Genomic DNA, 14,536 nt, shown 5'->3' on the forward strand with positions numbered 1-14,536 from the left:
CTGCTATTGCCCTTCTCGGACTATTCCCTGAAGACCTTAAAAGAGCATGCTACAGGGATACTGCCACATCGATGTTCATAGCAGCACAATTCACAATAGCTAGACTGTGGAACCAACCCAGATGCCCTTCAATAGATGAATGGATAAAAAAATGTGGCATCTATACACAATGGAGTACTATGCAGCAACAAAAAATGACAAAATCATAGAATTTTCAGGGAAATGGATGGCACTAGAGCAGATTATGCTTAGTGAAGCTAGCCAAACCCTAAAAAACAAATACCAAATGTCTTCTTTGATATAATGAGAGCAACTATGAACAGAGCAGGGAGGAAGAGTAGGAAGAAAAGATTAACATTAAACAGAGACTGGAGATGAGAGGGAAAGGGAGAGAAAAGGGAAATTGCAGGGAAATGAAGGGAGACCCTCATTGCTAAACAAAATTACATATAAGAGGTTGTGAGGGGAATGGGAAAATAAACAAAGAGAGAAATGAATTACAGTAGATGGGGTAGAGAGAGAAGTTGGGAGGGGAGGGGAGGGGGGATAGTAGGTGATAGGAAAGGTAGCAGAATACAACAATTACTATTAGGGTATTATGTAAAATTGTGGATGTGTAACCGATGTGATTCTGCAATCTGCATTTGGGGTAAAATTGGGGGTTCATAACCCACTTCAATCTAATGTATGAAATATGATATGTCAAGAGCTTTGTAATGTTGTGAACAACCAATAAAAATAAATAAATAAATAAAGAACCCAAAAAGTTAAACAACAAAAATTAAATGACCCAATCAACAAATGGGCCAAGGACTTGAACAGAAACTTCTCAGAATAGGATATACAATCAATCAACAAATACATGAAAAAATGCTCACCATCTCTAGCAATCAGAGAAATTAAAATTGAAACTACTCTAAGATACCATCTCACTCCAATAAGAATGGCAGCCATTATGAAGTCAAACAACAATAAGTACTGGTGAGGTTGTGGGGAAAAGGATACACTCATACATTGCTGGTGGGACTGCAAATTGGTGCAGCCAATTTGGAAAGCAGTATGGAGATTACTTAGAAAGCTGGGAATGGAACCACCATTTGACCCAGCTATTCCCCTTCTCGGACTATAGCAAAAAGACCTAAAAAGAACATACTACAGGGACACAGCCACATCAATGTTTATAGCAGCACAATTCATAATAGCTAGAATGTGGAACCAACCTAGATGCCCTTCAATAGATGAATGGATTAAAAAAGGTGGCATTTATACACAATGGAATATTACTCAGCACTAAAAAATAACACGATCATGGCATTTGCAGGCAAATGGATGGCATTAGAGCAGATTATGCTAAGTGAAGTGAGCCAATCCCTAAAAAACAAATGCTGAATGTCTTCTCTGATATAAGGGGGGTAACTCAAAATGGGATAGGGAATAAGAGCATGAGAAGAAGACTACCACTAATAGGGAAGAAAGGTGGGAGGGAAAAAGAGGGAGAAGGGGAGTTGCACGGAAAATGGAAGGAGAAGCTCATTGTTATACAGAATACATATATGATGTTGTAATGAGAAAAAGAAAAAAAAGTGTGTCACATTAGATTGGATAGAGAGAAAGGATGGGAGAAGAGGGGAGGAGTAAGGAGGACAGGAAGGGCAACAGAATAGAATAGACAATATGAATGATGTATGTACATTCCATGTATGTATTATATGTCAAAATACATTCTGCTGTCATGTATAACTAAAAAAAATAAAAAAATAAAGTTAAAAAAATGACAGTACAATGATCTAAAATAACAGTTCTTATTTAACCAGTTGTTTAATTTTTATGGTTGCTTGCTCTATAAAAATAAAACTTAATAAAAACAATATTAAGGGTAAACTTAAAAAAAAAGAAACATAAGTCATTAACCCAGCTAAAAAATTAAAAAGGAAAAAGAAAGAAAGAAAGTAGTGTATCATGAGAGTTTTTTCTGTTAGAAATAATTCAAATGACCATCCTAGAAAGAGTCAGCAGGTCTGGGGAGGTAGCTCAGTGGTAGTGAGCTGGCCAAGCATGCAGAAGGCCTTGGAATTTAAAGCCCAATACTGCAAGAAAAGAAAAGGGAGGGAAGGGAGAAAAAAGAAGGGAGGGAGGGAGGAAGGGAGGAAGGATGAAAGGAAGAAAACAAGGAAAAAATGAGGAAAGGGAGGGAGGAAGGAAGGAAGGAAGAAAAAAGGGAGAGGACAAAAGCAGGGAAAGGAATGGGTCATTAAAACAAAAGGGCAAGCAGTACACATATGAGAATATGACCTAAAATCTGTTGAGACAGTTTAGAAAGCTTTAGAATTTGCATGACATCAAACTGAGTGGTATTATGACTGTATGGAAATTTCATAAGAAGCTCCATCTTGGCCTAGCCTAAACCAAACTCAGGGGTGAGTGGCATGGAGAGGACTCCTCTCTGGCTGGAGTGGAAGGGACCTGAACCCCTGGCACTTCAGGATGCACTGGGTAGGGAAGGAAGGGGCCAAGACACCCCTGATGGGCACTTGAGCACCACAAGGCTCCTGGGAGTCCTTCACCCCGGCTCCCCACATCACAACCCCCCCCCCCTTGCAGGGGTTCTCAGTGGTCTGCTCCGTTGCCTGGTGCAGGTTGGAATTCCTGAGCAAACACCTGAGGTCCACAGCCATATTAGAGGGTGGTCCTGGAAGAAGTAGGAAGGGTTGTGGCAGCATTGTCTGAAGACATGAAACCAGGCCCTAATCCTTATGGCGTTCCTTGGGATTTGGTGATGTGTAGAGCGATTGGATGTTTTTCTCTTCTCTTGTTTTTGTTAAGAAGTTTTCAGTGTGTTAAAAGCAGGCTTTATGTGGGAAGAGAAAAACAGCTGGCTCTAAAACTTTCTAGAAGAATTGAAGAAAAATGTGAACTACTTGAAAAAGTGAGCCTTATTCAAAAAGAGCATGAAGGCATAGAGTCAACTTTAAAGGGTGGCAGTTTTGAGAAGGGTCCAAGAGAAGCCCCAAATTTAAAGGCAACCTATGAAAAGCTGCAGAGGTCCAAACCTAGCCATGGGGATGAAAGACTCTTTCTAGAAAAAGAGCTAGAAGAGCAAAAGGCCAAACATTGTCAACAGGATGAAATCATGGCAGATATATCGAGAAGGATAAAGTCCCTCGAAGGTGAATTAGGATCCCTCGGATCACAAATAACTGAAAGTAAAACAAACCTGAGACTGCTTCAAATGAGTGAGGAAGGACTTCAGCTGGCAATGAAAGAAGCTTTGGATGTAAGTTCCCAGCTTCGGCAATGTCAGAAACCAATCATAAAAGGAGAAGCTGAAGCATGGAGGGAACAAGGATGTGTCCAATGTAAAGAGAGCACCACATTGGAAGACTCTCAAGTCCATGCAGGAAAAGTTCAAAGTGATAAAGAAAATCATGAGGAGTCTCTGACTGAAGGCTTGCTGAAGATGAAAGATAGGTCTTCTCCAAGCGCGGGAGCCCAAACAGATGTTGGCAACTTGGAATGGGGAATGAGGAGTGAATCAAGAATTGGTGCTCACTTGGATGATGAGCCAAAAGGAGCTTTAAAGAAACTGATTGATGGTGCTAAGCTAAAGGCCTCCTTAGAAACCTTAGAAGGACAAAGATATCAAACTTGTGCTTTCTTATCTGAAGTAGAGAAAACAAAGGAAGACCTTAGAGAACAGATTAGAAGTCTGAAGACTGAACAGGCAACCTTACTGTCAGAGAATACACGGCTTGAAGGTGAGAATGAGAACCTTCAGCAGAAATTTAAAGTCATAATGGAACACTATCAAGAAAATATGATGAAACTCTATGGGAAACTCAGAGTAGAGGAAAATTACCGGGTGGAGCAAGAGAAGAAACTTTCCAAGGTCAAAGAAGAGATGGGCCATATGAAGAAAGAGCTGGAGACCTACAGAAAACGAGCCAAATATCTTGAAGAAGAATTGGAGAGAACCATTCAGTCCTGTCAGGAGAAGATTATTTACTCTGAGAAAAAAGCACATGAGAGTGAATTGGCGGCTTGGATTGCTGAAAGAAACCTCCATTATTTCATGAAACAAAAGGCTCGCAATGGACAAAAGTTAACTGAAAGGGAGCTTCAATTTGAACTTGTAGAGAAAGATCCCTGTGCACTTGGTGTTTCAAAGGCAGCATTGGGCAGAAAGAATTCCCCCAATGGTCCCTCATCATTGGGTCCTCCTTGGCAAGGTGGATGTTATTCGAATTATGGTAGACCATCGCGACCAGCAGAACTCAGAAGTTCTAATATGCCTTCTTTGGATAAAGAGGATTGGCCTATGTCTTCAGAAAGTCAATCCAGTAGAAAGGAGACCAAATTTGATCCTGGTGATACCAATGTGCCTGATTCATCTCTCTCTGCTGAAAACCAAGCAACTGGCTCTGGCTCATTGTTGGCACCTTTCCCTCCAGTCAGAGGTGAATTGTTTCCTGTGGACCCAAGGAGTCAGTTCACAAGAAGAGGACCATTTTTCCCTCTGCCTCCTCCAGGAAACAGGTATGGAGCACCTCAAGATTATTTTCCACCAGGCCCACCACCCCCTCCATTTTTTCCAATGCCAGATGTCTATGCATGGAAGTGTTTTTCTCAAGACCTTCCCCCAAGAGCTGGATTTCCTCCACCCACCCCCTCATTCTGAAAGGAGAAGTGAGTTCCCTTCAGGATCCATTCCATCTTCAAATGAGCCTGCTACTGAACATCCAGAACCACAACAAATTCCTACTGGTATTTTGGGGCCAATCCCTAGAGAAAGTATAGGTTTAATTTTGGGAAGTAACAATTTAAAAGGGGCCATCATGGTGATACCTGGAGTAGTAGATTCTTATTTAGAAGGAGAATTAAATGTTACTGTAAAGTCAAATTTTGACCTTCGGTTTACTCCAAAAAATACAATTACTCAATTACTTTTATTATCCTGTAATTTGGATGGACATCCACAATTAAATTTGGTTTCCAACCTCCCAAAAAAAAAAAAAGAATTCTATATTTTGCTATGAATTCTTCATTTTCCAATTTTTCTATTGATTTTTTAAAAATTTTCCTCATATTTTATTATATTTAATAAATTAGAAAAATTAGTCTATGATATGTAAATACTTTTTCTCAGATTTCCATTGGAACTTATTTGTGGTTTTTCTTGCATATTTAAACATTAATTTCAATAAATATATTGATATAGTTTTTATGATTTGTAGATTTTGTGTCTCAACTAGCAATGTCAAGAACTTTGTAATGTTGTGAACAACCAATAAAAAAAAAGAACATATAATTTATAAATGAGTTCAAATACTAATGGACAGGTTGTTAATTAAGTCCAATAGTTAGTTTCATTAATACCTTCTTCCTGCTTCTGTGTCTAATATTCCATCAATTACTGAGAATGTCAAGATCTCCTACTTAGATTGCAACTTTTTTAAATATTTACTATTATTATTATGTTACTTCATGTGTTTCCATGCAGTTAGTAGTAGTTACATACAGATTCACAATTGTTGAAAGCCTGTTTTGTTTATAGCAAAATAATTATTTTAATGTATTTTATGATTAACAAATTAAATTTTTTCATCCTTTTACTTTCAAATATTTGTCTTTTTAATTTAAAGTATGTTTCTTATAGAAATATCAGCAATTCCTTACTTTACATAAATTTTAGAGTGTTTAGGTTGAAATATTTAGTTTGCTTTTATTTAATGTTTTTATCAACAATTTGTTTACATTAGGTATTTTTATTTAATGGCTACCTGTCTTATTGTTCATTTGTTTGTTCTTGTATTGTTGCTGTTTTATTTCAACTTTTTAATTCAACTTGCCTAATTTTCTAATAATAAAACATATTTTGTTATTCTGTGTTGATTTGTCTATTGTTTTTTACCTAGTCTCTTCTCAAAATTTTAAAATGTTTTCCCAGGAGATGAAATATGTATCTCTATTTTTTCACCACATTAGATTTAATAAAATAGTACTTCATGTAAAATATAAAAATAGTATAATTGTATTTATTTCCTGCCATATATATATATATATATATATATATATATATATATATATATATAAAATATTTGATTGGAAACTAATAAGACCTAAGCTTCAAGTCTCCTTTTTTGTATGGTTTCCTTCCAAGACCATGGAACATGCTGTAGATATTTTCTATACAGTTATATATTTTTGTATAATGAAAATTTGAATAATCTTTCCTGTATCTTACCAGGTTTGATTTAGCCAAAAGAAAACAATTTACTCATGGTTTGGAAGGGAGAATTGAAGTAGCAGTCATCACTCTTTTAAGGTGTCAAGTTAGAAACAGAGAATTACCCTACAAATAGAAACTAAGTATTGCTCTCCTCCATTCCACCTCCTACAATTTTCCCACAAGCTGGCTTTGTTGACCAAATTGACCCCAGGCCAAAATCAAATGCAAAATCAACAGACTTCAATAAAGTTCTCCCTAAGCGTTCCCTCAGAGTCACCCTTTGCAGCTGGATCTGCCTGACTACAAGAAAGATGGTTGGGAATCATTTTAACCTTCAACTCTTGAGTCTGAACATTAATTTCCCCCACTTTTTTTCACAAGTTTGAGAATTTTTTTTCTTCTATAAATTACTATATAATAATATCCATACTAGTTTTTTTTTTTTTGTCTTCTTGAACCCCAACTGCTATTGTAACTGGGATCTGGTAGTGTGATGATGTCATTACAATAAATAAATTAATAAAATGTGTGACATTGACTTGGAATTGGATGATGACAAAAAGATAGAAGGGTACTGAGGAGATTGAGAGGGAAGGCTAAAAAGGAAAAATAGAAATCCTTGTTGAAAACTAGACAAAAAGGTAAACATGAAAGAAGTTGTGTCAATATCCATCTGTAATAGTGTGAAAAATAAATCACCCTCCTGGGAAGCTAGTGAATTTGGTCAAGGTTATATCTAGGTAGAATGTTGAAAGGGGCAACCGGTTTCTATATGATGAGGTAAGTTGGTAAGAACTGAAAGATCTGCTCAGTTTGTTTGCAAGCATAATGTAGAAGAAATGTTACTAACCCAGTACAGGTAGGGTGAGAGAATAAAAACTGTTTCTCATTTCCAGCTTCTCCTGGCTTCAGTAGACATGTAAAGGAAGGAACCATTTCAGGAAAAAAGATAAAATAAAATTTTGTTCATGTGTCAAGACATCAGTTATACAGGTGTAAGACCCCTTTCGGCCCTCAGAAATTAGCAAGGATGTTCCTTTACAACTTTTAATCTAGACAGAGTAGCTTATAATAATCGGAAGGCTATGCCTCTCAGAATCTCTTGGCTAAATAAAAGAACTTCCAGAAATCTAAAAGCATTTTGACTCTTAGGTCAAATGAAAGAGAAGCTTATCTCAAGGAGATTCTTTTATGGCCTAGAAAAAGTATGTAATATTCTACTTATCAAGATCCCTAGAAAAGAACATATAATTTAAGAAACAATAAGAGAGGTAAATAGGGAGCCTACATCCTGGGAACAAATTTTTACGCCTCACACTTCAGATAGAGCCCTAATATCCAGAGTATACAAAGAACTCAAAAAATTAGACAATAAGATAACAAATAACCCAATCAACAAATGGGCCAAGGACCTGAACAGACACTTCTCAGAGGAGGATATACAATCAATCAACAAGTACATGAAAAAATGCTCTCCATCTCTAGCAGTCAGAGAAATGCAAATCAAAACCACCCTAAGATACCATCTCACTCCAGTAAGATTGGCAGCCATTATGAAGTCAAACAACAACAAGTGCTGGCGAGGATGTGGAGAAAAGGGTACACTTGTACATTGCTGGTGGGACTGCAAATTGGTGCGGCCAATTTGGAAAGCAGTTTGGAGATTCCTGGGAAAGCTGGGAATGGAACCACCATTTGACCCTGGTATTGCCCTTCTCGGACTATTCCCTGAAGACCTTAAAAGAGCATGCTACAGGGACACTGCCACATCGATGTTCATAGCAGCACAATTCACAATAGCTAGACTGTGGAACCAACCCAGATGCCCTTCAATAGATGAATGGATAAAAAAATGTGGCATCTATACACAATGGAGTACTATGCAGCAATAAAAAATGACAAAATCATAGAATTTTCAGGGAAATGGATGGCACTAGAGCAGATTATGCTTAGTGAAGCTAGCCAAACCCTAAAAAACAAATACCAAATGTCTTCTTTGATATAATGAGAGCAACTATGAACAGAGCAGGGAGGAAGAGTAGGAAGAAAAGATTAACATTAAACAGAGACTGGAGATGGGAGGGAAAGGGAGAGAAAAGGGAAATTGCATGGAAATGAAGGGAGACCCTCATTGCTAAACAAAAGTACATATAAGAGGTTGTGAGGGGAATGGGAAAATAAACAGAGAGAAATGAATTACAGTAGATGGGGTAGAGAGAGAAGTTGGGAGCGGAGGGGGGGGGGGGAGGGATAGTAGGGGATAGGAAAGGTAGCAGAATACAACAATTACTATTAGGGCATTATGTAAAATTGTGGATGTGTAACTGACGTGATTCTGCAATCTGCATCTGGGGTAAAATTGGGGGTTCATAACCCACTTCAATCTAATGTATGAAATATAATATGTCAAGAGCTTTGTAATGTTGTGAACAACCAATAAAAAAAATAAAGTATCTTTTCTTTGCTGTTGTGTTTTTAGTTTCACATCCCCACAATCTAGTTAGTCTACAGTTATTGTGGTAGGTTTAAAGACAGCAGATAGAACCATGTCACTGTGGAGAATGAGTCATCATACAGCATCTGATCCCCATGTCAGCTGGGATTGGTGTGCACAATGCTCATCACCACGTCATGCTTCTCTTCTTACTCAGGCCTTGCATAGCTGTTCTTTTCCCACACCTGGAACCCCACCCCTTCACATGAAGCCTCTGTTCACAGAACTACAATCGACTCCAGAGTGTTTCAACCACTTGTTCGGGCATCTAAAATTCACAGTTACTATCTAAAGGTAGCTGAAATATAGTCTTTAGACGCATTATTACAGATGATCTTAATTATAGAAGTCAGAATCCTAGAGAACCCAGAACTGGCTAAACAGCCAATGGGATGGGACTACTGGGTATGTTTTAAGAAAAATTTAAAAAACTTAAATTTGAGTTGACAAAGGTAGACAGAATAGAAATGGTTCAGGAGAACACAGCTGAACATAATCCTTCAAAGACAGGACTGTTCTGACTCAGCCCAAGGGTTGCTATGTGGAAAGAACCCTGCATTGCTGCAGAAGCCATGAGGACCCCAGGGCAGAGGTTAGAGAGACAGAGACTCAGGATCTGATATAAAGAGAAGACTTCCGGCAGAGCATCTGGCACTAAGGAGAGGCACAATAACTACTGTCCAATAAAATAACGAACAGATTTAAGCTCCTAAACGATGAAAATGCTTTCCAAAGAATAGTTACCCTGTCCCTGGAAAAACCCAAGGAGAAGAATGTGGTGGGAAGGATTCCGGCACTGTGCACAGAGGGAAGAGGGAGACAAGATGGATAGGTAAAAATCTATGGATCTAGAGCAAGTGCTCACCGAAAGATCAGATGCCAAGACTTTTCATCCTAGCTGTGGACTCATAAGGACCAAGTACCTTGGACAGAACTAACACAGAAAGCGGGATCTGGCCTGAAGTTTGCCTCCAGAATGCTATCCTTCCTTTTAACCACACTGCTGTGAGTTAGCTCTGAAGTTCTTGTAAACTCCAGGGCTCCAGGCACCCATTACATTCTGACAATTTTAGATATACCTATATCTATATCTATCAACAAGGAGCTCTTTACCACTTCTTTTAAAATGGAGAACATAAATTGACTGCTTAAGCTGGGAGGAGACTGAAACCTACTATGGTGAGAAATTCACATGGACCCTCATTTGTGATGACTGAGCCCAATTTTCTACTCTGACTCCTAAATCAACTGGTGGTTTTGTGAAAACACCTTAAAAATAGCTTTCAGTATACCAACTTTATATGCACAAAGTTGCATGTATGGTCTAAGTGGGGAGGTCGAGATGGCCAGGATAGGCATAAAACCCCAGAACTCCACTTCTGGAAACAGTGGTCCCTGATTCTGCCTGCTATTAGGCTTGCGTTTAAAGGACAAGTTGGTAAGCTCCTATTGAAATTTACTTCCCTACCTTTCTCTTCCCCTACTGTCCTTCAAGTATCTACCCTGCTTCTTACATCCCAACATCTGATACCCGACTTTTTAAATTAACACAATAAAAAGCCAAGTTTAAAATGCAACAGAAGAGTACATTTTAAAAATGTGGTATACTCCATGGTGTATAAATGCCACATTTTTTTATCCATTCATCTATTGAAGGGCATCTGGGTTGGTTCCACAGTCTAGCAATTGTGAATTGTGCTGCTATGAACATCGATGTGGCAGTATCCCTGTAGTACGCTCTTTTAAGGTCTTCAGGAAATAGTCCGAGAAGGGCAATAGCTGGGTCAAATGGTGGTTCCATTCCCAGCTTTCCCAGGATTCTCCATACTGCTTTCCAAATTGGCCGCACCCGTTTGCAGTCCCACCAGCAGTGTACAAGAGTACCCTTTTCCCCACATCCTCACCAGCACTTGTTGTTGTTTGACTTCATCATGGCTGCCAATCTTACTGGGGTGAGGTGGTATGTTAGGGTGGTTTTGATTTGCATTTCTCTGACTGCTAGAGATGGAGAGCATTTTTTCATGTACTTGTTGATTGATTTTATGTCCTCCTCTGTGAAGTGTTTGTTCATGTCCTTGGCCCATTTGTTGATTGGGTTGTTTGTTTTCTTATTGTCTAATTTTTTTGAGTTCTTTGTATACTCTGGATATTAGGGCTCCAAAAAAATGTGGCATTTATACACCATGGAGTATTACACAGCACTAAAAAATGACAAAATCATGGAATTTGCAGGGAAATGGATGGCACTAGAGCAGATTATGCTTAGTGAAGCTAGCCAATCCCTAAAAAACAAATACCAAATGTCTTCTTTGATATAATGAGAGCAACTAAGAACAGAACAGGGAGGAAGAGCAGGAAGAAAAGATTAACATTAAACAGAGACATGAGGCTGGAGGGAAAGGGAGAAAAAAAAAAGGAAAATCACATGGAAATGGAGGGAGACCCTCATTGTTATACAAAATTACATATAAGAGGTTATGAGGGGAATGGGATAACAAACATGGAGGGAAATGAATTACAGTAGATGGGGTAGAGAGAGAAGATGGGAGGGGAGGGGAGGGGGGATAGTAGAGGATAGGAAAGGTAGAATACAACAGTCACTAATATGGCAGTATGTAAAAATGTGGATGTGTAACCGATGTGATTCTGCAATCTGTATTTGGGGTAAAAATGGGAGTTCATAACCCACTTGATTCTAATGTATGAAATATGATTTGTCAAGAGCTCTGTAATGTTGTGAACATCCAATAAAAAAAATAAAAATGTGGTATACATACACAATGGGATATTACTAAGACATAAAGAATGAAATTATGGTATTTTTTGATAAACGAATGGCACTGGAAACTATCATGCTAAGTGAAATAAGCCAATCCCCCAAAACCAAAGGCCAATGTTCTGAGAGGCAGGTGCTAACCCACAGTGCAAGGGTGTATTGGGAGGGGAAGAATAGAAGTTCACTGGATTAGACAAAGGGAAAATGCGTGGGGGATGTGAATAGGAAAGACAGTAGGATGAATCAGAAATAACTTTTCCTATGTTCATACATGAACACATGGCCAGTGTAACTCCATGTCCAACCACAAGAATGGGATCCTAATTATAATAAGTTATACTCTATGTGTTTATATGTCTAAATACACTCTACAGTCATGTATACCTAAAAAGAACAAATTTAAAAATGCAAAGGGTGGGGAGAAGAACAGCAAGTGTGAAGACTTAAGTGACTTTGAGCCATTTGGATCTCACAATGTCAGGCTGATCGGGTGTTAGATGCGGGTGGGGCGGTTGCTCTCAACAGAGAAAGAATGCACAAGTGACCAGTTCAAAACCCTCTAGAGTTTTCAGGAGCCAGCAATGATTGCACAAGGAAGGAAATGACACAGAATGATTGTGCTCTCTATAATTTATCATCAGGGAAAATGAATCAGAGCCGTGAGTCGTTCCTGGTAACATTTTGCTTCTGATTTCCTCAAGAGCCAATGGGCTGATCCTTTGCTGCTGAGAATGAGTAAGCAAGAATGAAAACCATAAGGAATTCCTTCAGCCATTCCACAAAATGGAGCATACATCTCCCGAGACCCCCACCCCAGAAGTGGAGTATGCCATTCTCTCAGAAAATCTCAGGATCTTCAGCATGTAGAAATCTCTGCGATTCTGGTGTTTAAAATAGTATTTTCTTCTTTTAATATGTTCCTCAAACACAAACCAACCAATCCAAATCAAAAGACTGTCAGAAGGTTGTTGTTAACTGAATAACACAGTAGTCCTCATTTGAGAATTTACATTTGGGGTTGTGAAACACTGGAAGTAGATACCATGGGAAGTTGTACCCAAGGGTCTCAAGGATGCCATCCAATCTAAGGATAGGGTCAAACGCTAGACACAGGGGGTTCTCTGAGATGACAAGGTAATTCCAGTGATACTGATTGTAACTTGCAGTATGGCTTTAGGCAAAACAATTTATCGCTCTGGGCTTTAGTTCCCCTCTCTAGGAAATAACATCATTTCTTCCTGTGACCTCTGAAGTCCTTGGCAGCTCTGACAAGTCACAATTGTATTTTTAATTTTTTTTCCCCAAATTCCCTATTTTGAGCAGGTGAAGAACCTGTGTGAGAACCTAAATAAACTGCAGCACATTTCACTTCACAGAAAGAAACCAGTTAATAAACACATTCTGCATACCAAGTTATCCAATCCTTAGGAAGTACATTTCAATATGGCCTTCCCTGCTGAGTGCCCCCAGGAACCTTCCATGTTACACAGAACATTCAAGCTGTCAGCTAGTATTCGTGAGTCTGGCTGCTCCAACAATTCATGCAAATAAATAAATCAGGGTGAGAGTGACAGAGAACAGAGAATGAGAACTATGTGTTCAATAATGTTTGCTTCCATGTCCTTGAGGATGCATGATGTTTTGCAAAGAGTAGCTCTCAGATGAGCTGTTTCAAAATACCTGGGGCAATCTGGGAAGTAATGGCATTTCTTGGGATGCCCCTCCAAGGCTTCAGTGACTCAGGACTCAGAGTAGGGAACAGGAATTTGCTCTTTTGCCAGATTCCCTGGGTGATTCCCATGCACTTTGAGAGCTCCCAGCATTGAGGCGCTCAGGTCACACAATACAACATTTCATCCACCAGCCTGAAATGTAATGTAAGAAGGGTTGGAGTCGCAGGGCAGATTGCCTGGACAACTGCAACTCATATTAGAGTCACTTTCAAAGGCAACCTAAGGAGGGCAGTTCTCCAGAAACCAATTAATGGTATCACCTTTGAAGAGCTTATAGGTCATTCCAATGGCACTCCAGACTGATCTGAGCTGGTAATATGGATCTAGACAAGAAGGTGGGGTAAAAGAGACAGGGAAAGGAACAATGTAGAAAAAAATTTGGAAAGATATTCAACACAGAATCAATAGTGGTCATGTCTGGGCTGCAAGGTAGTGGGTGGGCAATTTCTACTTTCTTTATAGTATCATCTTGATCTCTACTTTATACATTTTATATTTTTCTTCCCTCAGAAATGCTATGTGCATGTCCTATACAAACAATAGCAAATCCCTGGGAATAATTTCCATAAAAATCTGTTCAGTGCTTAACCAACTTACTTAGATTTACAAAATAGTTATATCCAATATTTAATTTAAAAATATTAGCCAGGCATGGTGGTGTACACCTGTAATTGCAGCAACTCTGGAGGCTGAAGCAGAAAGATCACAAGGTCAAGACCAACAATTTAGAGAGATCTTGTCTCAAAAATTAAAAAAAAAAAGAAGAAGAAGAAGAAAAGAAAAGGTCTGGGAATGTGGCTCAATGGTTAAGCACACTTAAGTTTGATCCCCAGTACCTTCTCCATCAAAAAAAAAAAAAGAATTTTTAAGTATTTATGATAAGTACAATAATATCTCTATTAATGCCTATTCATTTCTGTTGGATTGCTATTCACAACGTGCCCCCTAGTGTCCAAGAAAATTGTTAAACCAATTTCAGTGAAGCACCTCAGACCTGAATCTTTGTATTTGGTAAACTTAAAATTCCAAGTACTTATCATAACTTACTATATCACAAGAGTAATCAAGAGAATTTGAGATATATTCCTTTTTCTCATGATTTGTGGCCATGCATTATTTCTCATTCAGCAGAATTTTAAGACATTTTTATCACAATAAAATTTTACTCAACATTGTTTCAGGTATCACTTTAAAAAAAACCTAAAAAACTTATATGATTCAACAAAGTATTCTTTTTTGTTTGACATTTATTATCTTATTGTTTATCATGCTAAATTCCTTGGGTTATGGCATTTAATTCTCACAAA

The 14,536-nt window shown here is 38.4% G+C and overlaps 2 protein-coding genes across 23 annotated transcripts in view; one reads left to right on the top strand and one right to left on the bottom strand.

Moving 5' to 3' along the window:
* Positions 1-14,536, bottom strand: part of ANK3 (ankyrin 3) — a 508,367-nt gene that overhangs the window by 371,881 nt on the left and 121,950 nt on the right. The window lies entirely within an intron of this gene.
* Positions 1-14,536, top strand: part of LOC308634041 (melanoma inhibitory activity protein 2-like) — a gene marked incomplete at both ends in the record, with an annotated part of 120,304 nt that overhangs the window by 87,126 nt on the left and 18,642 nt on the right. Inside the window, 2 exon segments of the mRNA XM_081267629.1 lie at positions 2,827-4,657; positions 4,659-4,886. Coding sequence (XP_081123755.1) covers positions 2,827-4,657; positions 4,659-4,886 — 2,059 coding nt within the window.

Source organism: Spermophilus citellus, assembly GCF_964194105.1.
Source record: "Spermophilus citellus genome assembly, chromosome: 15".
NCBI lineage: Eukaryota > Metazoa > Chordata > Mammalia > Rodentia > Sciuridae > Spermophilus > Spermophilus citellus.